Source organism: Marmota marmota, unplaced genomic scaffold, assembly GCF_001458135.2.
Source record: "Marmota marmota marmota unplaced genomic scaffold, marMar, whole genome shotgun sequence".
In the NCBI taxonomy this organism is placed as follows: Eukaryota; Metazoa; Chordata; class Mammalia; order Rodentia; family Sciuridae; genus Marmota; species Marmota marmota.
Window position 1 is genome coordinate 3,081,837 of NW_025999897.1, and position 26,524 is coordinate 3,108,360.

The following is a 26,524-nucleotide window of genomic DNA, read 5'->3' on the forward strand; positions in this document are numbered from 1 at the left end:
GACAGCTCCCTTCTCCCTGTGTCCCCACATGGTCTTTCCTCTGTCCCTTCCTCTTCGTGGTCTAATTTTGCCTTAATGACCTCTTTAAAGAGCCCATCTCTTACTGCTGGATGTGAGGCTTTTTCTTCCCCACTGAAGCTGCTCTTCTAAGAACTTAGAGTGACATTTGTCAGATGGGGATAATCAGAGAGCCTTTCTCTAAGGCAGGCTTTGAGAACTGAGTCTTGCCTGTAATGAGCTTGGCCTGCTTTGGAGGCAGCACACTGGAGTTGGAGCTTCAACATCTGGATTGAGGGGAGCACACAATTGGGTCCTTACCACTTCCTGATGACCTGGACGGCTACATTTGACTTTGGAATCCTTGGACCCCCGAGACTCCACTCTAGTGTGTAAAAAAGACTGCAGTGGACTTTTGGCAAGAACGGTTGTTCTTTCTTGCCTCTTGGCAGAATCTGAAATTTAAGAAAAGTCTAAAATATTTCCTAGCCAGCCCTTAGCAGAGAAGTTTGTTGACCTCCTGCCCTAAAACACAGGGAAGGAGCCCCCCTTGCCTAAGTCCTCATCACCTTTATCTACAGAATGTGGTGGAAGTAATGCAGCTAAGTTCCAGTTGGAGCCTTAAGGAGCCTTGTGGCTTCTTCTGTTTTTGTCCTTTTAGAAGCCAACTGCCACATCAAGAGCTCAGGATACACTGAATGACAAGTGACTGCATGGAAAGAAAGACCATGTACAGAACCCAAGGTGCCGTGGCCAACAGCCACCGCCAACCACCAGCGGCCATCTTGGCTCCTCAGCACCAGCAGAGCTGAGCTCCTATGGCCGACACCCTGCAGCTGCCAGGAGCGGTGGCTGCTGTCCTACCCACAGAATCACAGCGTTAACACGATTGGTATTTTAAACCATTCACTCTTGGGAGGTTACTCAGCACCAGATAACGGAAACAACTGTCAAGTAACAGACTAGGGAGTGCTCCCTGCGGGGCAGGCCAAGCCTGTCTGGGCAGAACTCACCCCAGTCCCAAAGCTGCACTTTGAGGAAGATACTATAATTGTGCCCTTATTATGGATGCCACTCCAAGTTCTTAAAAGAGCAGAGCTACAGCCAGAGTGTATTAGACCACAATACAAGTCTTTCCTGAAGTCCAACAGAGCAGAGGTGCAGTGGTCCTGAGCAGGTGCATGGCCCTCGGCCCTCTTGTCTGTCTCCAAGGGTCCTCAGGCCCCGCCCAGCAGCCCTTGCCTCTGGTCTCCTTCCTGGGGATGGACGGGTGCTGGGGAAAAGCCAGCAGGACTCACAGTGAGAAACCCACCCTAGGGCCTGCCTCAGGCTGTCTGCTGACCCTGGGAGCCGTCAAAATGTTCCCTGTGCTTCTGGACCAGATAACCACTTATGAGTCAAGCAATGAAACAGAGCTAAGAAAACACTTCGTGCCTTTAAGAGCTTTATTATTAGCTGGAATAAAAGTTTTTCCAGAGCTGGGGGGGGGGGTCCTCCTTAGATGTTTTGGGTAACAGGGAATAAGTGACACCCATGGCATTGGGGCAACAGGCCTGCCCTTGGAGGCTGGTGGACCAGGGTCCTGGCCCCACCACTTGCTGTCTGAGGGCTTGGGCAGAGCACCTCTCCTGTCCAAGTCTCCCTCTCCTTGGATGCAAAACAGGGATAATACAACTTGCCTCAGAGACCACTGCGAGAACTAAAGGTGAGAACAGGTATCTGTGCATGGTTCACACTGGGAAATGACAAACGTTGGCGATCTCTCTCCAGAGACCCACCTCCTCCCCACCACTGCCCTGGCAATTTTACAAAGAAAGGTGAAATAAAGCTCAGAAATCCTCAGCTCATTTTTATAGGATTAAAAATATATCCCTAAATGAAGGGCCCATTAGTGCAGGCTACAGAATATTGGGAGAAAAGAATGAACTAGAGCATTATGGTATGTGTGGGGGGGGTGGTTCTGAAGCCAAGTAGCAGGCCTGGGCGAGCCCCCAGCTGGCTGGAAGGAGGAGGCATGCCCTGTGGCATCTGAGCAGGAACCTGTAGTCCCCCCTCCCAGGGCAACAGCCAGTGCAGGAGGAGAGATGGGTGCAAAGCCTAGGACTCCTTGGATTGGGACCTTGGGAAACATTAACACATCTCTCAGCACTTCCGTTTGGTCATCTGGAAGACGGAATTGACTTAAGTATTGAAATAAAGTAAACGAGGAGCTTAGCCCTGGTCTAGGACATAGAAGGCATTCAGCAAGGAGCAGCGATCCCCCAAATCCCCCAGGGACCTGGTCTTTCTGTAGGGGAGGGGAGGAGGGGACAGGAGAAGGGAAGGGAGCACGGCTGGCCTGCGGACCAGCAGGTGCCCAGCGCCATCAGTCGGGCTGAGCGGATTGGGCTCCGAGGCCGGGAGAATCCCTGCAGGAGCTGTAGGCAGGTGAATCACACAACCCACCTGATCCCCAGGAAAGACCCGAGAACTACACAATTTAAGGAAGAGCCCGCAGGGCAGCCCGGCTTTGGTCTTGAAGTCTTGCTCCGAGCAGAGTGGGGTCTTCATTTTCCCTGGCAAAGCGGAGTCCTCGGGCCTGACCTCGACAGAGGGAAATTGGCCTCTGATGGAAAGAAGGCCGCGCTGGGCTTATCATTCTCTGTCTTTAATCAAGAGCTTTTCTCCGCTCCCACCCGCAGCTGGTGTGGGGCCGAGCAGGAACGGCTGGCACTCCCCCGCCTCTCCNCCTCCCTCCCTCCCTCCTTGTGGCGAGGGCTAATTTACTGCCTGACTGCCTGGCTATGCCCAAGGAAGGAGTCATTTTCTCATCGAATTTTCAGATCCTCTGTTACCGTCCACCCCTCTCTCCAGCCCCTTCCCCAGAGCCACGGAGAGTCTCTGAGACAGCAATGGCAGGGGGTGGGGAAGGAGCAGCACAGGCTGATGTCCCATCCACCTGCAGACCCTCAGGTCCCCCAGCCCATCGGCCTCTCATGCTGCTGATGAGGCATGCAGCCCCTCTGCCCTGTGTCCTGTGCCACTGCCCCTCACCTGTGATAGCCAGGGGATCACCCTCCCAGTCACCTGGCTCCAGAGTTCCTGCCTCTGAGCCTCCAACCTTGTCCCACTTCCATCGCTACCTTAGGAAGGCGGCATGCACCCCTGATCCCGAGCACAGACCAAGAGCCCAGCACGGCCCAGAGCCTGGGTGGGTGCTCAGCAGTAAGCACAGCACAGAGGCTGCCCTCGCAGGGCTTAGTGGGATGGCAGACAAATCAATCCAGCAGTCCATCCTAGTCCATCAGAAGGGCACGAGTGCCACGGAAACATCAGGGGCAGGGGCCAGCAGTGTGGGCTGGGGCTGGAGGCTTGCAGGTTCACACGGGGTCCTCAGGACAGAGGACCTTCCCAAGCTGAGAAGTGAAGGCTTGAGGGAGGGAAAAGAGGGAGCACATTAATGCTTGTGGGGGGGCATCCTAGGCAGAGGGAAGAGGAGGAGGAAAATCCTGGAGGAGGGAGAAAGTCTGGCAATGTGAGGGGCAGAAGGGAATTCAGTGCAGCTGGTTGAGAGATGAGTTCAGGGGTTTGGGGAGACATGGTCAGGGAGGGAATGTGGAGTGTCTTAGTTCATTTCCTGTGGCTATAACAAAATACCTGAGGCTGGGTAATAAAGAAAAGAGGTTTATTTAGCTCATGGTTTTAGAGGCTCAAGAACATGGCATCAACATCTGCTCTGCTCTGGTGAGGGCTCCCTTGGAAGTGTCACAGGGCAGATGGCATCATGGCAGAGTACAGTTGTGTGAGGAAGAGATCACATGGTAAAACAGGAAGCCAAAGTGCAGGGGTGGGCCACTCTTAGTGTCTCATAACAACTCACTCTTTTTGGAACCAACTAAAGTCCCACAGAGCCACAATCCGGGTTCCCTTCCTTTTGACCTCCGAGGTCCTGGCCAAGGCTGAGCTCGCCAATGCCTGCCTTCTTTGGAGTAAGGCTATGGCTCCCTGTTCTCTTGCGCATAACTTGGTCTTTTTTCTCCCACCCCAAGCTGCAGCTCCCTCTGCAAAGGGGACCTTGGCCCTTCCAAAAGGGAGGTCACACTTGATGGCCCCTGGCTGTGTCTCATGGTGAAGGTTGCTTTTACTACATGGTAGAGCCACTTGGAACAACAGGTGGGTTTTATATAAAAATGCAGCTGCCTGGCCTCTGCCATGGGCATCACTGGCCTGGCATTCCCACGGGGCTAGACTGCAGAAGCTGCACCCTGGGGATAGATCTCCTGCTCCCTCTTGTCCAATCTCCAACCCTCATTGGACTTGCCCATCTGCTCCCAGGCAGAGGAGAGCCAATCTCCAACCCTCATTGGACTTGCCCATCTGCTCCCAGGCAGAGGAGAGCCAACCATGCCCAATGATCTCCCAAGTGGTTTTAGCCACAGCAAAGGTGACATCTGATATCGCCAAGAGGAATACTGTCCTGTCCCTGTCTTGAAATCCACATCTCTCCTGGGCTGTATCATCCCTGTCTAACTCCCCAAGGCCCTCCTGGCAGATCTCCTCCAGGGCCCCCTACTGGCCACGCATCCCCAGGCCTGGGACAGTGCCAGGTACTTGGTAGGCACCTGATGAATGTGCGGACCGACAGATGCCACCTGCTGGGTAGGGGCTTGGGTGTTTCTGGTTCACCTTTCTGGTTCTCAGGGGTTTGTCCAGCATTAGTGGCTGGATCACATTCTGAGTCACTGATTGTGTCTCTGTCATGACTCAGCACCTGGATCCCGGTTCAGAAGGAGGCAGGTCCCTCCTCTCCTCAGAGACGCCCAAGAAGAGATAGTCTACGACTGAGTGCTTGGTTTTAGTGCCCTTCCTCCCCTAACTCTGGAGACGATGCTATCTGTGAAAAGAATGTATGGGTTCTGGGGTCAGAAAGCCCTGGTCCACATCCACCTTTGCCTGTCACCAGCTGTGAGATCCTGGGCGAGTCTTGGAACCTCTGCTCATGTATAACATGTGACAAACAAGAAGATGTGCCCAGAGGGCTTGGTACAGAGTAGACGGCAACACATCATGGGTGAGGTCCCCTGCGTGTGGTCCTGCATGGTCTCCTACCAAGTCTGCAAGTACAACCTCACGTGGCACACTCTAAGCAAGCTTCTCTGCCCTGAAAGCAGGGCACACAGAGGGACACCAGCCAGAGGGACACTTCCCGTGCAGCGTCTCCTTCTTCCAGGAAGGAGAGGACAGTGCTAGGACTTGGAGTCTGATTCTCGGCCGTTGAGAGACATCTGGCTGTGACAGGGTCTCACATCCTGAAATGGCCAACTCCCAGAAGGATCAGCCCCACGTGAAGCTTTTGTTCCGCCTTCTCAGGGACCCTCATGGCCCTGGAATTATGTGTTCCATGTCAAAGCAAAGAGGACCCTTTGTGTCAGCTTCAGGGATCATTTTCTGAGTTAGCACCCGCCCCCCTTCCGTGGGTGTTCATCTCAAGTCCCCAGCCGCCTTTGTGAGTGACATTTCTAGCCTTGGCCCTGTCATTACTGGTTAGAGAGATGCTACAGTATTAATCGATTTCAAGGTTTCTGAACAAATAGCCATACATGTTTAAGCCCCTGCTCTGCCTATTAGGGGAAATGCCATCTATGATAATTATGCTGCCTCTGCCTGACAGAAGATTTACACAGGAGACAGAATGACTGCAACCTCTGAGAAAATCCTGAAACCTTGGACCTGTTCGGTCTTTCCCGATACAGCAGGTATTCCTGAGGCCAAATGCATCAACTTCCTGAATGCAACCAGGAAAAAGGCCAGCAAAGCAGACAAGACCTGAAGTCACCTAACTCTGTCCCAACAGAGAGGCTCGTGGGCTCAGGAAAGTCATCGGGACCAAGACACAGCTGTGCCTGCTGATGTCTGCAGAGTGCCACTTCTGCCAAGGGTGAGCACCCACAGGGGCAGCTGGATGTGCTTCTGGATCCCTGAAGGCAACTTGCGTGGCACAGGAAGCTTCCAGAAGGTGGTCTGCATACTTCATGGCTCAGTAGTCACTGAGCAGGAAGGCGGATGATGGTGTTTCTTACCATTGGGGGCTCACATGAGTCACTGCGGCCTCAGTCACCTCAGCTGAAACAGTGGCCCCATGGGAACTCCCTGGTGGGGTTTGTTAGGAGAAATAAATGAGGGAAAGTATCTGTGGCACCTGGTACACAGCAAGCACTCAATAAACGGTGATCACGCCATTTATTACTGGGCGTAAAGAGAAGAGAGGAAGGGAGGCTTTGGAAAAGGGCATCTGGAGCGAGAGCAGGCTGTTCCTTGAGTATGAAGAGGCCCCAAGTTCCCCAGATCTGCCCAAAGTGTGATTAAGGTTGAATGACGTCCCCAAGACCTGTCACTGTCACCTTTTCATAGTAAGAAGGACTCTGCAGGTACAGGGTGAGGCTCTTGAGGTGGGCAGATGATCCCAGATCACCCAGGGGCCCAACAGAACCAAACGTCCTTGTTAGAGAAGAGGGAAGCTGGGGGTTGGAGCTGGAGAAGACGGAGAGGGGCCAGAAGATGCCAGGAGGCAGGGGACGTGGGAGAAGGAAGGCACCCTGAGAAGGAAAGAGGCGGCCTCCAGCTTTTGGGGGAGGCCAGGAAACAGGTTCTCCCTGAAAGCTTCCAGAGGAACGGCTCTGCCAACAACTTGACTTTAACTCAGAGAGACTGATTCTGACCTCCAGGGCTCTGTGTTCAACCTGTGTTCCGAGCTGCTGACCTGTGGCTGTTTGATGCAGTAGCAACAGGAAGTTCATACATAGGAAGGACACTGAGCAGCAAAGACCAGCCGTTCAAATGGGTGAATCTTAACTCTGTGGAAAGTGGACCCTGTCAACCCTGGTGCCGTCACGCAGTTGGCGTGTATCCATCACGGGAAGCTGACCGTGTGATCGGCAGACCTGGCCTTACTGGAGACGAGGTTCAAAGTCACCTTCACTCCTGGAAATGCTGCCATCCTCTGTCACCAATCTATATGGCATCTGGTGGGTTGTTCCCTGGTGCTCAGCACCTGTCAGTCAGTAGGAGGCTTCCGAATCCCCACTACATCCAGAGGAGTAGTTTTTATTGTACCATCAATTTGTCACATTGAAAAATGTGACTATTTAAGTTCAGGTTATGCCTGGAGGTACCAATGAGTGAGCTTTTGAGGGAAAACCTCCAATAACTTATATGTCAAGATGACATGTCGCCTATGGCCATGTCATCAGAACTTGATTTCCCAAGTGCAGTCTGTTTGAATGTAGTCTAAGAAAATAACAAACAAAAAAGCCCTTAAGAGAAAAATAAAACTCAGTTTTCTTTCTGGAACAGTGACCATCATTGCGAGTCATATTAGGTACAAATAATGAGGGTCCACTAGGTGCCAAATGTTGCACGAGGCCTGTTAGTCCTTGTAGCAGTTCTTAACAGGAATGTGTCATTATCCCTAACTCCCCCACCCATCAGAGAAAAGAAAGACAGGTGCGGGGGACTAAAAGACTGGCCTGAGTTCCCAATGTCCACAGACAAGAGCAGATTGAAGCTCACAGAGGTCTGACTCCGAGCTTGTCATTCCTGGTATTCCCTCTGGGTCTGAGACAAGTGCATGGGCCACTATGATGGACAGATGTGGGATCCACTGTCCACAGCCATTAGGGGGGCTCTATGAAGACCTCGGGTTGGTCCAACTTTGCACCAGTTTCTGTAATGGTCTGAATATGAGGTGTCCCCCCAAAGCTCATGTGTGAGACAGTGCAAGACGGTTTAGAGGAGAAATGATTGTATTGTGAGAGTCTTAACGCAATCAGTGAATTAATCCCCTGATAGGGATTAACTGAGTGGTCACTGAAGGGGGAGGGTGTGGCCGAATGGGAATTGGGGGCGTGGCTTTGGGGTATATATATTTGGTATCTGGAGAGTGGAGTCTCTCTACTTCCTGATCATGATGTGAGCTGCTTCCCTCTGCCTCTCTCTTCCGCCATGTTGTTCAGCCTCACCGCGAGCCCCAAGGAATGGAGCTGGCCTTCTGTGGACTAAGACCTCCAAAACCGTGAGCCCTTAAATAAACTTTTCTTCCTCTACGGTTGTTCTGGTTGGGTCCTTTTAGTCACAGAGGCAAAAAAGGCTGACGAAGACACTTTCCATCAGGCTGGGGCGCAGGTGAGGAAAGGCTGCTGCATCTGCAGGGCTGTGTGAGGACAGGAAGTGGCCTTCATGTTGACCCAGGGTCACACACCATTCTATCACTGGCACACATGAAGCTTCCCAAGACAGGAAGAGGATTCCTCAGTACGTGTTCTACCAAAGACACAGCAGTACAGCCCACTGCTGGGAGGATTCAAACCGTGGAACCATTTAGCTTTCAACAAACCCAGAGGTTCTTCCTAAATTAGACACTGAACATCAAGTAGCACGGAGCACGCATTCCTCGGAGGTTGCTAAAAAAGCCCTTATTGCCACCACCTTGCAACCCAGCTTTTCCGGGAGTGCTTCACAGGCCACGCCCCCACCCATCAGAGCCTCTTAAATTACCTTGGCCACGGTCACGTGAGAAATGTGGTTTACCCCGAAGCTGGCCCACATGCACACCTAACACAAACCAAAGTTTCACAAGATGAGCCCTACTGTGTGCAATAAGCTCTCCTATTTCCTCTTCCTACACGTTCGTCTATTGTTCAGTCTATTTGGTGGCCATGACCCACACACGGACCTAGGTGATTCACGAATGACCCCATATTCCAGTGGGGGTTGTGTTTGCTCTTTGATTTCCTGGTCTATAAAAGAAGGACCGGGGATCCCTACCTCCGGGGCGATGTAATCTGGAGTCCCACAGAAGGTCCTGGTTGTGACTCCATCCATCATGTGTTCTTTGCACATCCCAAAGTCAGCGATTTTGATATGTCCTTCTGAATCCAGCATGACATTATCTAATTTCAGGTCCCTGCAAAGAAGCAGGACAACATCAGAGTCCTTCCCACGACAGGTCAGGGTTTGCTTTGGAGCTCGTGAAACAGAAGGATACTTAACTAGTTGCCATCTCAGGGGCATTTAAACTGTACGTCCCTGGAGACCAGGGGCCAGGAGTTCTTGTGTCTTTATATCTCCAGAGCCTCACACAGAGTCTGGGATATGGTAGGAACTGGCACATTGAGTGGTTGTTCCTAGGAATCCACACAATCCAATTTATGAGGTCTGAGGAGATCCCACTCATTTGATTCATTATCGTGCACAAGGTAGGGTGGGGTGGGGCTGAAACACAGCCGGGTTTGAGAAATTATGAGTTTCAAACCACCTCACACCCTTCCTCCCGCTGGTACCAATGTCCTTTTAGGTACTCTTCAGTCAGTACTGGAAGACATTCTCTCTCTGGTGCCACACTTGGACTGCAGATAATGAAAAAAGGAATTTGACTCAGTAGCTCCCCCTTGCTTTTCCCCAGCTCCCCACGTTCTTTTCCTGCTGAGTATCTATAGTGACAATTCTCTGTCCATCGCTCTGACCTCCATTCCCAACAAAAGGCAGAGGAAGGAGCTGTCAGGAGAGAAAACCATGTTTTCTTATGGAAAGTAACAACGAGATCTAAAATCTTTCAGGTCTAGAGATCAGAAGTGACTCTGGTTTGCCTCAAGGTGGCAGAGACAGGTAGTCCCAGCAGATCCGTGTTCCCTGGGGGTTACCCACACCATGCCATGCCCAGAGTCCCCATCACAGAATGACATGCCCAGGGAGGCCCAGCAAACCTCTCCACTGTGCTGCTGCTGGAAGGGCTTCAGATACACACCTATAAATGATGCCTCTTTTATGAAGAAAGAACAATCCAATGGAAATCTCTGCTGCATAGAATCTGCAAAAGAAAATGGTTCGGGTTTCTGCCTGGCTTCTTAAGACTTCTGTATCTTCTGGAGTCTCACATTCAGGCATCAGAGATAAAAAGAGTGTAAGACCTTAGGCTTCCCAAGATCACATCATCCCACAGGTGTTCTTCCAACCGTCAGCCCCTCTCTGCCATCTCCAGCTCATCCGTGTCAATGAGACAGGCTTATTTTTCTTCACTGGGGAAGGTGGTTAGGGAATTTGCTGCCGACAAAATACTTTCTAATAGAATCATTTAAAGAGTGGCTACCTGTGAGAGTATTCCATGTCAGGAAGCATGGCAGAGTAGAGTAAATTTCCATTTTCCTATTCATGGGCAGAATGCACTGGTGTTTGAACATACAATTACTCCCTGGATGACAAAGGCAGCCGTGATGGACTCGAGCTAGTTCACTCATTCGCTGAAGTGCTGGGATAAATGGGACGTACACCATGATTCATACCTGAGTCTGCCCTTTTACATAATTCACAATAAGAGCAGCTACTACCATCCCTTCCAAATCATTCGTAGGTTAATATCTGAAACTCTGAGAAAATGTAGAGGGATGTTTTGAAATTTGCATAGCATTTAAGAGTCTTTGAAGTTTGAAGAACCACAAGTTTGCGCCTGGGCAAATATCACACCCGGGAGACCTAAAGTAAACACATACTGTTTACAAGAGCAGAGAAGTGAAATCCCTGATGGTGAATGCTAGGCTTTGAATGGGGCACCGTCTCTGAGGCTGGCAGAAGAGATAGGATTATGGCTGATTTTTACAATTTTCATGTTTTTTTTTTCCCCCGTAATTTAAAAAAAAAACTTTTCTGTAATACACATACATTAAAAGAGGATTGGGCAAGGCATGTTTATGTTGTTTTATGACAAAAAGGTGCCCTCTTGTGATCCCAGCACCTCGGGAGGCTGAGGCAGAGGATGACAAGTGCCAGGCTGGCCTAGGCAATTTAGTGAGATTCTGCCTCAAAGAATAAAAAAGGGCTTGGATGTTGCACAATGGTACAGAGCCCGGGGATTCAATCCCCAGTCCAGGGGTGGGGAGGTGGGGGGGAGGGAAGAGAAGAAAATAAAGTGGCTATTTGCTCTTATAGCTCTGTGCTCTAAAGCTTTATTCTGCAATCTGAGCATTTTAATGCTCTATAACTCACAATGTTAAGAGAGGAGATAAGGCAGGCATTTCTAAAACACATTTAAGAACAAATAAAAGCAGAAAAAAAAAATCCCCTTTATATTTTTAAAGCTTGCTACCAAAGAATTCCCTATTGTGCCTTCAGTTAATCTCTCCTAGGGCAGATAATCCCGCACAGGCCAAAGATTGCTCTGATTTATCTTTTTAGATGAACAGTGGCCGGACTCCTATTCATGTTGGCTAACTTGATTAGTGGGGTGTACATCTAATTTGGGGAAGTAAAATAGCCATTTGCTTAGGTTTGCTTCTGTTGAGTTTCCAGGGACTTCCTGGCCTCTGAGAAATGGGACAGTGTTCCAGGTATCAAAGTCCCTCCTCCGATCCATGATGACTCCTCCATCCCCACACGGAGCCCACGGCTCCACTCCTGCATCCCAGCATCCAAGGTGCATCCCACAGAAACACTCCAAGCTGAGCTCGCGGTTCTTCCTTGCAAACCGCAACCTTCCTGATAGCTGCCCTCACCCAAGCCTAAGCTGGGACATCACAGACAAACGTTTCTGTCACCGAATTCTGCTTTTCTTCCTCCAGAATGTTTGTTAAGGATACTTGCTTCTCTCTGGCTCCAAGCTGAAGCCCTAATTCCAGCTCCATTTCGTCTGCTTAAAAAGATTCCTACTGACCCCTTTGTACCAGCCCCTACATTCCTCCTGCCCACTCAGCTCCCCTCTTCAGCCAGAGGGTGCTGTGAGAACTTGGTCTCATGGGGTCAAGTCCCAGTGAAGCCCCTCCCCTCTGTCCTCTTTCTCAGCCCCCCTCCCTGCCTGTGCCCTCTCCCGGCTCACACCACCTGCTGAGCCACAGGCCTGGACTTGGTCTCACCTCTGTCCACATCCTCTTCCTGGCCTGCCTGTCTCTGGGTTGGGCATTACCTGAAGACTTGCTACTCTCAACCCCCAATTTTGGGGGGCTTGGGTTGTGTTCTGGGCATTTCCCTACAGTTGGAGCCATGCATTATAATTTTCTGTGACTTCTCAAAAGCCAGGTTAGAGCATGAGCTTCCCAGGGAGGGGGAGCCTCATCCTCACGTGTCCAGTGCCTGGTGCACCGTGGGTGTGCAATATTCATTTGCTCAATGAGCAGTGAGGGACTCTACCCCTAAGGGTGGCACAGGGTGGCATGGGTATGCACCAGCATCTCCAATTTACAGGCAACAGAATAAAAAGCTCCTGTGGAAACATCTAGAAGGGACCTGTTAAGACATCTATTCCCTTGGGAAGTTTCCCAAATGAGCAGGGCCATCTTGGACATCCAATCTAGTAGAAGTTCCCAGTTGACAGTACTGGGCCCCCTGAATTACAGGACTGAAAAAAAATACTCACACTGCTTGTGGCTCCTTAAATTTTCCTACTTGCTGAATGTGGTACATCAGGTCCCCGCCGTTGACATACTCCATGACAAAGTACAGCCGATCCTGCAGACAAAGGTGTACACGTGAGCAGGGATCCTTCCCCATAGGTAGCCTGGTTTGCATCCTCATTAGTCAAACTTGGGCTGCGCTGGCAGATCTGCTCAGTTTGAAGCCCTTCACATTTTTTTCCCAGCTAAAGAATAAGCGATATACCCTCCTGCACAAGGGCCTTGGGATGGACGCTCATTACATAACTCTGAACTAATGGCTATCTGCCTCCTGGTTACATACATTCCTCATTACAGTAACGGCCTCAAACATTCTTCCTTTTTTCCCTACATGCATAGTATATTTCTAAGCCAGGCGCACTGTGAGGAATCCATATGGGCCAATCAGTTCATTCCCACCAATGTTTCTTGATGATGCAAGTGTGTAAAACTTGGTTTGCAATGTCAAGGAGGGTGGCATGCTGCTGTGGTAATGTGCTCAAATGGATCTTCTGAAAACTCACCCCTTGGATTAGGCTGGGCTTCTAAATTGTACCTGCTTAATGACATCTGTCAGGTAGGGGAGAAGGAGGACCATAACAGGAGAGGTTAATCCAATGTTCTTTGGTAACCACTAGGTCCCCAAATCCTGTATTTTCATTTTCTCTGTTACTGGTATATGAGGTGTTGGCCACACGCAGGGCATTCATCATACAACCAGAGAAGTGTGCATATTTATGAGGACATTACGCTGGGCCAGATGGGAGAGGCTGAGCAGCTAACATCTCAGCACACGAGGTAAAAGCTGACCTCTGCTCTCTGCTAGAGAACATCCCCTTTTCACAGAGGTTATTAAACATTAAAGTGCTGCTCAGGGAGAAAGACAGCACAGTGAAGCCGGTGATAAGAGCCAGGAAACGGCTCGGGGAGCGTCACTCTCCGGCTCTTCAGTTAGAAACTTCAATATCGGCTTCGAGTCTTTGCTTCGTAGCTTTCTGGAGCTTAATTGGTGTGAGTGGGGTGACGGCAGCTGGGCTGGGATTTAGGGGTTTGCTTCCCTTCCCACCTTGCTGCTCAGCCCTCCCTGCCACTCCTGGGGCGGGGAGTCTGGGTGCTGCTGAGAGCAGGCAGGAGCCCGGGGTGTGGCCAGAGTGCAGCTGACACACAGCTCTGCAGCCTCCTGGAGCGCTGACACGGTGTGGCTCTGTGGCCATTTTGAGATCCTACAGACCCAAAGCACGAGGGCCCTTCCCAGGGGTTTTTAAAGACACACATAAGACACCAAGTCGATTTCTGACCATGGTGCGGTTGGAAATAGTAACTGTCCCAACCACAATGATCACTGACCATTGAGCCATATTTAAAGGGAAAGCCCACCTGGTGCCGTCTAAAGGTCTCGTTTTCTTATAGGACAATCGCCAACCCCACAGCTGACAGATCAGTGCTTTGGGATTCTGCCCACCCCTTCCAAAACGTTTTGCTCTATGATAGGGGTTAGTAGACTTTTTCCATAAACGGTCAGACGATAAGTATTTCAGGCTTTGTGTGTTTCTTGTAACTACTCAGCTCTGACGTCTTAGCATGAAAGCAGCCACAGGGGACAGGTAAGTGACTGAGTGGGGCTGTGTCCCTAGAAAACGATGTATGCATGCTGAAATATGAATTTCATCTAATTTTCACATGTCATGAAATACTGTGTTTGGATTTCTTTTTGGTGACCTTTCTTACAGCTCAGGGGACATACAAGGCTGGTCCTAGTTTGCCACTCTTGTTGAGTGTCTGAAACAAACACACGTTTTTATAAAATGGCATCTCCTGAGGTCCCAAAGCCGTGCATGGCAGCTGGACAAGTCGTCAGTCTCATAGAGGCAGGACTGTGAATTAATTCTTAACTTTTTTGAACCCCAAAAGAGTGGCTGTACATCAGATGCAATTTAAAAAATATCTTCCATCTGGTTGGTGGAACCCATGAAGGATGCAGAGCCCCAGGAAGGAGAGGCCCACTGTAAATGTTTGCTGAATTAAATGGAATGAGTGCCACGTCTCCAAGCAGAGGACATCACAGAGAGGGATGACCCAAATCTGCCATTGCCAGAAGGGTGGGACCTGTCCCTGTCCTCTGGGCTTGGCATTCCATCCTGCCTCTCCCAGGGATGCTGAGGGCAGGTGGGCACCAGGCCTCAGAGACGCAGCCCCCGGGCCTTACCACCGTCTGGAAGCAGGAGTGCAGCTGCGTCAGGAACGGGGGCTTGTCAAGCAGGGCCAGGACCCGCTTCTCCACCATGGTGCACTCCACGTCGTCATCCTGAATCACCACGTCCTTCTTCAGGATTTTGATGGCATACAGTTCTTCTGTTCCCTTCCTGTCAGCAAGCATCACCTGGGAACAGACCCAGAGCACCCTGAACACGGGAGGAACCGGGCCAGCTGCAAGTCTGAACCGTGGGATAGGAAACTGCTTAGCTAATTTTGCTGCATGTCGCAGTGTCCCCTGAAGGTCCTGTGTAAAGGCTTTTGGTCCCCAGGGTGATGCTTTTGGGAAGAGGTGGAACCTTCAGGAAGGTGGGGCCCTTGTGGAAGTCCTTGGGTTTTTTGGGGGAATGACATGCCCTTGAAGGGATCTGTGAGACTCCAGTTTCTTCATTTTTTTTCTCTTAGTTTCCTGGCTGACAAGGCAAGGAGACTGCCCCACCATGAAGTGCTGCCTCACCAGAGACCAAAGCAACTGGGCCACTCAATCATGGACTGGAACCATGAGCTAAAAATAAACCTTTTCTCTTTATAAATGAATTGACTCAAGCATGTCATTATACTGATGAAAAATGAATACCAACTTTACATACAAATTTGGAAATGTTGCGCATCACCACAAATTAGATTCTTCCAGAACTTGTATAACTTCCAAATGATTGAGATTTGCACTGCATACCTATTGTCACCCGGGGTTGCTATTTTGGTTGCTAAAAGGAATATTCACATTCTCTATGAGGATTAGTTTGAATTCATGAAAGTTTTCAGAAACATCCTTAGGGTATATGCAATGGACCTTTATAACGTCACTCGCCTGGAACTCAAAAAGGCAGGATGGAAATCAGTTCCTGGAGTGGTCGTGAGTCTTGGGACCACTGAGACCCAGTGAAGGAATGCAGGCTGACGGCTCCACCACCCCATATGACCCCACATTTAATTTTTAGTTGTGCAAATTATTCAACTAACATTTTGGAACATCCTCTCTGTTCTGAACAGGTGACGCATGAGAACCTGCTGTTAGTGCTCTGGATACAGTTGTTTTTAATCACAAGAAGTAGGAAGCATTTGAGGAACGTGTACAAATACCCAGGGAGGTCTAAAGGGCTATTCTGGAAACTTCAGGGAGAACAAAACCAACCCACCACTCTCTGCCCAAGCCCCTCCACTTCTTACCTTCCCAAAACTCCCCTTCCCCAGCACCATGAGGAAATTGAAGTCGGTGAGCTTCACTCTGTCGAGGTTGTTGGAAGGTTGTTTCCTGTCTTCAGAAGGACTGATCACTTTGTTACCCGCAGGGCCAAGCTTGGCTTTCTAAACAACAAGCACAGACATGAAAGGCCATTGGTCATTTTTCCAAGGAAAGAGTGACAGAAAACAGCACCTGGGATCCAAGTTTGATGCCAGCTGGAAGGAGGGAGGTGGGAAGGGGAGAGAAACGAATCTGAGAGCCAGATGCAGCTCCTACAGCAGCGGCTGTGCTCCCCGAGGGCAGGTCTGCAAAGAGGTGGAAGGTTGCCCTTCCCTGTCTCAACTCCACACCTGGTTAACCCAGGAATCAGGCAAGGGCACGTCAGTTCTAATTCCGGGATGTAAAAGCCAGCTTTGGGGAGTGGCTGGGGTGGTGGCTCAGCAGTAGAACTAGTACCCGTGGGGCCCTGGATTTGATCCTCAGCACCACATATAAATAAAATAAAGGTAGTGTGTCCACCTACAACTAAAAAACATATTTAAAAAAAAAAGTCAGCTTTGGGGGAAAATGGTACATTTTCACTACCGATACATAAAGGAAATAAACTGTGGCTGATGTTTTCATCATCTGTACATTTTCTGGTTTAAAGTCCTTCTGCATAAAGGAAATTTGTACCCAGGCAAAGAGGGAGAAGAAAGTCCTTTGGAGAGGAATGATGTAAGTGGCAAGGTGCGGGGATGAGTTATTGCTACTTTCAAAGGCACAGCAAGGAGAGCAGGCTTTCTGTTTGATTTTTAAAAGTTAAGAGTCAAACTCATAAAAAGAAATGGGGTGTGCATGGGAACCTGGTTTCGCATAAAACCGGAAGGTTCCGGAAGTGTGGTGAATGATACTCAAGCAATGGAAGGAGGTCCACGCACTAGGTTCCCCATGTGACGGCGCTGGTGGGGCCACACTCACTACTCTCATGGAGAGTCACCATGTCCATGGGGAACAGCAGGAGGGCTCAGAAGAAAAGGGGAGACGAGTGAGATCCTGTGGGCATGATCCTCCTAACAGTCAGCAAGGCGCAGTGGTGCATGCCCGTAATCCCAGTGGCTCAGGAGGCTGAGGCAGGAGGATCACAAGTTCAAAGCATGGTTCAGTGAGTTAGTGAGGCCCTAAGCAACTTAGTGAGACTCTGTCTCTAAATAAAAAATGTAAGGGCTGGGGATGTGGCTCCGTGGTTAAGGGCCCCTGGGTTCAATCCCTGATATCAAAAAGAAAAAAAAAAGATGGCCAAGGAGATATAAAAGGCATTTGAGAAGGGCTTTACTATGGACCAGTGCATCGGAAAGACTGGTCCTTAGCTCTAGGGGAAAATGGGATTTGCAGTTTTCTTCTTTGGCAGCAGAGGAGGCTTAGGAATCATCCTCACTCCCTCTTTGAGAACCAGCCTCCCTTGCTGCACAATTAGAGTGAGCCACCCTGCACCGGAGTCTTTGCCTTAGCAGAGTGAGCCCCCTCAGCGGTCTCTGGATTCCTGTCCCTAATGCTGTGCTTTGCACAGAATATGCACCCAACACTTGGGTTGAATGAATAAAGAGATGAAATGTCAATGTCTCTACCTGATGCTGTGTTACGGGGTGATGCTCTTTCCCACAGAAGTAACTCATTTGTACAGGATGGAATCTCACAGCTCGAGTACGTGCTCTTAAGAACTGAGCACATGCATTGAAGATGAGGGGGAGGTGGTCCTGACGTTTTTGCTTCAAACCTAAAGGTATTGAATATGATTGTGCTTGTTGGGAAGTTCAAACTTTCCTCTGGTTGGGTAGCGGAGTCTGCTGTGCAATAGTAAACTGGCAATAGATCGACAGAAGCGGCAGATGCATTCATTTAAAGTGCACAGGTGCTAAAAAAAAATATGAAACTCAAAGAGGGGTCAGATGGCTGAGGCTGAAATACTCTCTTCACAGGAGAGAGGGAAGTGGAGGGGGATCCGACAGGGGGAGGAAAGAATTTTCAGGGGAGAGAACGAGCCTGGGAACAATCAATGGTCTGGGACAAAGTTCCTCTGGGCTCTGAGTGTGGTGTCTGATTTTTAGTCTCTTCCTGTGCAGTCAGAGGACAATCTTTAGTACAGAAAAGCAGATGTGATCAGGTAGGTCTTGCTGATCATCAGGCCTGGGCTCTGTAGGCTTTGGGATGCGCACTTATAATCTCAACTCTGAGATTCCTTGGGAATGGAACTTCAGTAAGATTGGAAGTCAACTGTGTTCCTTTCTGGCAAATCTGGTCTTTGGGCAGATAAGGGAGCTTCAGAGAAACCCCTCCCTGCAGCTGTGCTCCCCAAGAGCTCTCAGTTTGAAGTCTAAAGCAGCAAATTTTGGGGTATTGTTTTCTGAGCCCATGTGCTCTGCCTCTATTGGGAGTTCACCGAGGGAAACAGGTGTGAACTTGGGGCCACTGGAAACCCTGACGGGCTGTGACGATAAAACACGAACCACAGTGGCACATCAGGGTGTCTCCCTTTGGCCGGGGGTGGAAGGAATTTTAAGGCAGATTTGTGAGAAGGAGCCAGAAATTCACGATCAAGTTCCACTGGGGACCCCTCAACTGTGGGACCAGCCCAGGCCTCCAGACATCTGCCCATCATGATCACAAGTGGAGAAACTTCCTGGTCTGTGCCTAAATTTGAAAGAATCATTAGGAAGTCTACGTGTGAGACAAGAATACCGCCCAATGCCACTCTTTTGCTCTTTTGATTTAGGGGAAAAAAAAATGTTATGAGAAAGAGACACAAAGATCAATTTTATCTTCTCAGGAACTTCATAAAGAACATCTAAAAAAAAACCACAAAAAACAAAAAACCCAACCACGGTTATGATTCATGGATCCGAGGTGCTCGACACACTTCAGAACATTTTCATCTGGGGAAGCTGCTATTCATAGTCCTAGGTGGATGCCAGCTTCCACCTAGTTAGGGTTGGATGGGAGGTGTCCCCAACAGCTCATGTGGGAGACAATGCAAGAATGTTTAGAGGTGAAATGAATGGGTTATAAGAGGTTTAACCTAATCAGTGCATTTATCCTGATAGGGATTAACTTGGTGGTAACTATAGGCAGGTAGGATGTGGCTGGAGGAGGTGGTTCCTGGGGCGTATATTCCCCTCCCACACTCTTCCACCAGGATGTTCTGCCTCACCTTGAGCCCTGAGGAATGGAGCTGGCCTTCTGTGGACTGAGTCCTCTGAAACTATGAGTCCCCAAATAAATCTTTCCTCCCCTAATTGTTCTTGTCAGGTCTTTTGGTCACAGCAGTGAAAATCTGAAACACACCTGCAGGGTGGGGCTCTAGCCAGCTGCTCCTGACTCACAGGTGTTCCTAACAGCCATGCAGTCATGGAATATTGGCTGATGCAGGTGACGGCCTCCGGATTAGATATGGGGCCTTGTTGGGCCATGACACAATGGCTTCATGAGTTTTGTGCTGTGACCTTAGACTATTTACAGGGACAAGATATTGCCCACAGTTAGGCTGTGGTAGAAGGGAGGTAGAGACAAAAGCATTTTTTGCATTCCAAAATTCCTGAGCCTAACTGCAATAAGATCTTGGACTCAGTCTGAAAAGCCATGAATTTTGGAGAAACCCCCACAAAGGAGACTCTTAATCCCAGGAGTGGAATCTCAACAGGACAGAAGGAGGTTCTAAAGGGCACATTCCACTGTCCTTTCTTTTTGGCCAGAAGCAGTATTGAATTTTCTATGGATGGCAGAGCAGGTGGTTGGTTGGGAAAGAGAGAGGCCAGCATGTGGGGCCCAGAGCAGGCCAGGGTGGCCACACTAGCCACATTCATGTCTGAGGGTTGGCTTCTCGGTGGTTTGGCCCAGAGGGTGAGAGTAGATTTCTCCCCACCCTGGGCCAGTCCTGAGATAACAGCAGCACCTTCATACAGCTGTCCCCCATCCAGAGTGGACATTCGCCAGTAGAGCACCCTGAGCTGCTCCACACTGCCACCTGCAGGCCATGCTGTTGAAGGCCACGTAGCCACCAGATACTGAATCTTTGCAACAACTCTTGTGCTGTGGTGGTCTGGGCCTGGCTTTGGGTAAGCCCTACTCCCAATCTGGGTCCAACAGACAATGAGATAGGAGGAGACTATCAGTGGATACCTAACAGCTGTCACTGTCAAGGGGGAAGGTTGGGTCCCACCATGCAGGACTCCCAGGCAGGTCACAGACCAGGGCTGCGGCCCAGATGCTGTGGACTGCCTTGACTTCCAGTCCACGGGCAGCACCTTCTTTGCCTGGGCCATTGATTCTGTTTCCCCTGCCCCTGCCTGGCTGCCTTCTCCCCGTCCCTCAGGGTCCAGCTCAACTGCCATTTCCCCAGGAAACCCGTTCCCTGAAGACAGCCTGGGATTCTCCCTTGTGGTTCCCCAGGCTTTTCCTCAATAGCGTGTGGCACCTGGTAAATCTTTGTGGGTGCACTTGTTTAACACCTCTTGCAATCACCCTCGGTCACGCCCAGTCTTCCTTCAGATCACACCCACAATCCCCCTCTTCTCATGGTCCCATCTCCATGCACTGTGGCACTGGCCACTTGGCTGGCCTCCCTGTGTCCACCCCACCCTGCAGGCTGTTCACTGGAGGCATCCTGCTAAGGGGTCAGGGCAGGCCTGTCCTGTTCTGGTTTCACTGGCTTCCTATATGACAGAGGGACAGAGCCCCAGTCTTTCAGGATGGTAGGAGGAGATGGCTTTCCACTCTCTGCCTAATTCCCATCACTCCTCAGCCTCTCTCCCAGCCATACCACCTCCATGACGTTCCTCATTCTGTCTTGGTCTTGGCCTTGCCTTTCTCCCTTCTGAAAGCTCAAAGCCACCAGTTCAGGGTGGTCACTGGCTGACTCTCTCCCTGCTCCATCACCTCCTGCTCCCTCCTGCCTCCCCTTTCTTCCTAGGCTTGTTACCACCGACTGCCTCAGTCCTCATCTGAGACCTTTAGTTCATCCCCCAAATCCAGCTCAGGGGCCTACCCTGTGGCAGACGCTGTGCCCACCCACATGCCCTGAGCTGTCAGCTCTGCACACCTGTGGACACCCGAGGCTGAGGTGGGCTGGGCTTCCATCGGCCACTCTTACAGAGTAGCCTGAAGACCCTCCAGTCACTGCCCCTTCCATCTACTGCAGGCTGAAGCACATCCCAGCTCCTCGTGGACTGAGCTGCCACTGCCCAGTGGTGACCAGTGAAGTTGCACACCCTCAGTGGGCTTCCCCAGGTCACGTCCCTACTCCCCACCAGTGTCTCTGGGGAATCTCTTCCCAAGTGAACCTGTTCTTAAATTCCACTGCTGAGTCAGCTTTGGGGGAACCTAGACAAACACACCCACCTTCTTCCTGGACTTAGGGATATACCTTCTTCACTGGACCGTGCAACCCTGAAGGCAAGGAGCGTGTCTTCCTCAACTTTGAGTCTTTAGAACAAGCACTACCTGGGGCGCATGAGTAGGACGCCAGCATCTCATCCACATGCTCACGTATGTTCATTAAGGCGTGGGGCTGATCGAATCTGCAGGGGCCAACTTGGAGCCAGCTCTAGTTGACCAGATGACAAACTTTAATACAGAAGAGCAGATGTTATCAGGTAGGTGCTGCAGACAATCAGGCCTGGGCTCTTTAAGCTCTAGGGTGCTCACGTATAACCTCAACTCTTTCCACAGAGCCATCCCTGCTCCTGCTGGGACAGCTGCAGAGAGGTGCTGTGAGGGCATTGCTGCCCCCAGGGAGGTGGGCACACAGTGCCCTCACAAGAGGCCAGGCTGGCCGGGTGAGCTAGGCCAGCAAGCCCTAAGAGTTTCTCTGAAGGGATCCTCTGTGCAGTCCGGCTTGCCCGAGCCCAGCTGAAAAGCAGCCCTGAGCCCCTAGCTGCCCACTTTTTCCTCTGAGCTTTTGAAAGCGTCTGTTTGGCAACTGGCCTCCCAGCAGGACGGAGGCCTGTCTGGGCTCACGTCTTGTGGACACGACTCTAGTTGTCATGGATGTAATTCAGACCTCACCAGGAGTGCAAACAAAATCAATATATGTTTAAGGATAAAGCTGAAGCCACAGCTCAATGCAGAGATTTCAGAAAACCAGAGAAGGCACAGGAAAAGCGTGGACGTGGCCTGGCAGAGGGACTAGTCCGGCTGGGGGAAGGCAAGCGGGAATTTAAACTGCAGAGACTGAAAAGCAGATGTGTCCTGAAGGTGGACACGCAGAGAAGAGCACTGACGGGGGCTGTTGACCTGAGCAGACGTTAGCCCTATCCCTGTCTCACTCGACCCCGAGTTATGTGAAGAAGGTGAAGGAAGGGGGGCGCTCTGAGCAGCAGCATGGAGACCTCGGGCTCCTCATCTTAGCACAGTAAGACTGCATCCCTAGACTGTGGCACCCCACTTACACCCTTCTGCCTGGTCTTCTCTGCTTTGCTCCAGAGCGAGTTGTTGGCACCCTTGCTCTATGACCGTGCCTTGAAGGTCATTGGTATTCAGGGGCAACTGCAGGCTGCCTGGGTCTGGGTTCTGCTGCGCCAACTCATGGGCTGAAACCCTGTGCTATCATTTGAATATGGTTTATCTCCACTAAAACTCATAAGAGGTGGTGGGACAGAGCACTCATGGACGAATCAATGCTTTTCTCCCAGGAATGGCTCAGCTGTTGCAGGAGCTCAGCCCCTTTTCTTTCTTTTCTAGGTTCTGGAGATCAAACCCAGGACCTTATGCATGTGCTAAGCACATGCTCTACCTCAGAGCTGCACTCCCATCCCCCTTCCTCTTTTAGCATGTGCCCACTTGCTCTTCCATTTTTCACCATGAATTGAAGCAGTATGAGCCCCTCACCAGAAGCCTAGTAGGTGCTGGCATCATGCTCTCGGACCTCCAGAACTGTGAGCTAAATAAAACTCTTTTCATCATAAATTACCTAGCTTCAAGTGTTCTGTTACAGCCACTTAAAACAGATCTATGATCTAGAGCGATGTGTGAGGTTACAGATGGGCTTTGTGGGTGCTCATACCCTGCCAGGAGTCTCACGGGCTCCCTCACTCTCAGGGGGTAAGGGGAATGGGTCTCGGCTCCAGTCATTTGCCCTGATTTCCTGTGTTTAATGTAGCCCTGAGAAGCTGGGCAAGCACTGGTAAAGGAAAAGACCTTGGCTCATGGAAATGGCAGAGACTATTTTCAAAGGAAGTAAAAATGGAAACAACAGATGTATAATGTTGTAAAACAGAATAAAGTGACTTTAAATGCTGAAGCCTTAGCATGCCTTCAAAAAAATTACACTAAAGCACAGCAGGCTTTACTGGCTATGACTAAACAATTCAGAATGCAGGATTTTTAGGTGCCACCAAAGATGGTACCTTAGCATTTGGTCACGTCTGGCTTCAGGATGCTACTTGGATCACCAGGCTATGAGACTCAGCAGTGGTGTCTCCAGATCAGGGAATTAACTAGTAAGCAACTTCTAAGGCATCTCATTTGGTACCATTGACATTTCTTTGAAGTCATAACCGTTTGCAGTCATTGAAGGTGTTTACAGACCAAACTCTGGTGGCCTCCTGTCAAGCAGATCACACCAGGTGAGTCTGCATATTGCAAACCCCAACTCTTGCAGGTTGGTTTGAAACACAGTCCACGTATATAAGCACAGTTGCCCCAGGAGCCCTGCGTGTGTCCCATGAGGGCCTCTCTACACTCGACTCACCATTAGGGAGTTTTTGAGTTAAAATCAAGAGGAGGCCATGCCAAGCCACTTGCACTCTGTACCTTTGGAGGCCTCGATGGCGGGAGACACTTGTTTTTCATCAGGTTAAACAGCTGGCTGCCACGGAACTGTGACAATCTGACCTACGTAACAGAAGTGTCCCACAGCTTAATACCACAGATGTGCTGTGGTGTTGGATTTTGTATAATGAACATATTAGCTTTGGTATGTGGGGAAACAGACCAAGGAGACACGGGGAAGCTGCTGTCCGTGACCACCAGCCTCTTGCAGGAAAGCCCTCTGTCTTGGAATTCCGACAAAAGGGCCGACTTCCCTCCAGTGTGAGTCCAAGTGCAAAGACCCACCCACCGTAAGAATGCAGACTGGAGATGGAGGGCAGCCTTCCCAGTGGGTCTGTTTTCTTCCTGCAGGGTTTTGGGCAATGCTCTGCAGAGCTGGTTAATGTCTAGCCATGCCACACTTTGAATGTGCTCACTCACTGACTTTGTGAGTGTGTCTTCAGGAATACAGTATCTCCTAGCATTACTGAAAATACGACTTTGATGTATACATTTATCAAAGATGTTTGCAGTGAGTGGAGAGATGAACTGGACCACAATGGACGGACGATTCTTTCTATTCTAAGATTCCAAGGGTGGATGGGCCAACAGTGAGCAACCGTAGGAGCAGATGAATCATTATGATTTTCTCCTATAATTATTTTTTGGGGATGGGGGTTTGGTAAAAATGCTCTTGGTTCAGGGTTTATCTGAGCAGCCCCAGCAAAACAAAAACCAAACCTCTGGTGTTTCAGTGCCAGTCCACCAATCAGGGCATAGTCAACAGTCATAGCTGTGTTACATGCAGCCAAGGCCCTCAGCATAGCATCGACCCTGGAGGGTAAGAATTTATCTTCCCCCTGCAGTGCTAGTTAAGAGTGATCAAGTGTTTCAGAAGATGAAAGCCACAAGGGACCAGGAAGGGGTTTCCAAAGAGGCCATTAACTGGGGAGGTGTGTTAACACCACGAGGCATGACATCTGACATCTGTTCCCTGCTACTCAGTAACCAGGCAACCTGGTAAAATGATGCTACTTAATGGGCAATTACAGCCTCCTGGGTAGCACAGCTGGAGTCAAAGAGATGGTCACCAATGAGTTTTCATCTGCTGGGACAGGACGTACTAAGCACGCTGCCGCCTGAGAGCCTCTGCACTTCCTGCCTTCTCTGATCCAGTTGGGCACAGTCCTGTCCTTGTTCCAGCGATGTGTTAACCTGAGGCTGTGTCTGGTGGGCTCCTTCCTGTGGTCTGTAGCCCTTCCCACTTTTCTCTTCTTGTTTGTCATCTCTCTCCCTCCACTGGGACGAGCACAGGGACCTGGGCAGTCTGTCCACTGCTGTATCCATCTCTAGGGTCCAGGACGTGTCTGGACGTGTTTGCCCTCAAGCACTCTCAGAATGAATGCCTCGGTAGATGGTGAAGGCACCTACTTTTCATGTAACTTTTTTTGAAAGGCAGAGTTGCTGCTTTGTGACAATTTCTATGATGCAGCGTCTTGTTATAAACTAATTCATGACCGTTTTTGAAAATTTAACAGTCATAGATAAATACAAAGAAAAAAAAAACCAACGAGGAAAAATTTAAATATGCATAATTTCAGCACCGGGAGATAACCATTGTTAACATTTTGGTGGATATTCTTCTAAGCCTTTCTTTCATGCTTTCTTATTTGATACACATAGAATTACATTGTTTGAAATCTGCATTATTTTAATGAATGCGTGGTATCTCACTACATGGCTCTAGGAACCACTGCCCTATGATTGGATTCTAGGTTATTCTAATTTTCACTAACATGCAGATGAACAGTTTTTAGTTCAAATTGCCATGCCGAATTCAGTGCTTTCCTTCCTTTATCAAGGTTCAGGAAACTTGTTCTACAAATATTTCTGGGCTTGCAGACCAAACACTGTCTTTGTTATAACTATCAACTCTATTGTTTTTATGCAAAAGCGACATGTCAGAATGTGTGGCCGAGTGCCAACAAAACGTTCACAGAAACAAGCGCAGCCAGAATGGGACTGTGGGTTACAGAGTTTCTCACACCCTGTGTTTTGCAGGTTCTCAAATCATCTTCATTATAGGTGGAACGTAAATAAAATGACTCTGTCTCCTTGCTAACCTATCAAAACATCAACAATTAAGGACCCCAAATGCACCTGAATTCAATTACTACTCAGTATAGGAAAATGAAGTGTTTTTCCCACCCCCCACTCAACCAAACAAAGTGGTATTTGTTCAGTGAGCCAAAATTTAAGGGAGACACATTAAGTCATTTTCTTAATGAGAAGTATTTCTATGGACACAGCCGCTTGGGCTATTGCTACTGTTAAAATGAATTTGCAGGAAGCCAGCAGGCCTCTGTTGTCATGACAACTGAGCCATATTTCAAGGATAAGTATGGGACCCCAAACCTATAAGCACTTATGCCTGATGTGGAAAATGCAAAGTGCTTGCTTTTCTTCCTATCAAGTATCATATGCGTCTAGTATCCTGATGTGTTATTTTCTCTGCAGCCAGTCTATTGTTTCCCCATTTCCCAGATTAGTCTATCGATCATTGCCATATCTGCAAGGCTGGCTCATCTTTAAGGGGGACTACTTGCTTATCTAAGCATGCCTGGAATAGCCTATTGCCCTCAGTTCTTCCCAGTTGCTAAGAGTTCAGGATCCTCTTTTGAAGATTCTCCCAACTTCCCCTTTCTGAGTTGTTCCACCTGCAAAAATCCCACCTCTCTCCCACCAGGGGGCTGATGGCACCTTACAGGAAGGCCTAGTGAATGGCTGTGACATATATTTTGATTAATTTTTTTGAAACCTGTTATTTTTCTGCCAGGAGTACTCCTTTGGGGATTAAAATCACACTGGATGTGTGACTCAGCTGTGGCAGGGTCAGGAGTCACACAAACTC

The 26,524-nt window shown here is 49.7% G+C and overlaps 1 protein-coding gene across 1 annotated transcript in view; it reads right to left on the reverse strand.

The window, feature by feature from the left end:
* The window catches only part of Prkca (protein kinase C alpha), a gene marked incomplete at its 5' end in the record, with an annotated part of 309,700 nt that overhangs the window by 43,952 nt on the left and 239,224 nt on the right, over window positions 1–26,524 (reverse strand). Inside the window, 5 exons of the mRNA XM_048798205.1 lie at window positions 8,800–8,938; window positions 9,779–9,841; window positions 12,377–12,468; window positions 14,599–14,772; window positions 15,816–15,953. Coding sequence (XP_048654162.1) covers window positions 8,800–8,938; window positions 9,779–9,841; window positions 12,377–12,468; window positions 14,599–14,772; window positions 15,816–15,953 — 606 coding nt within the window. The remainder of the gene's footprint in view (window positions 1–8,799; window positions 8,939–9,778; window positions 9,842–12,376; window positions 12,469–14,598; window positions 14,773–15,815; window positions 15,954–26,524) is intronic.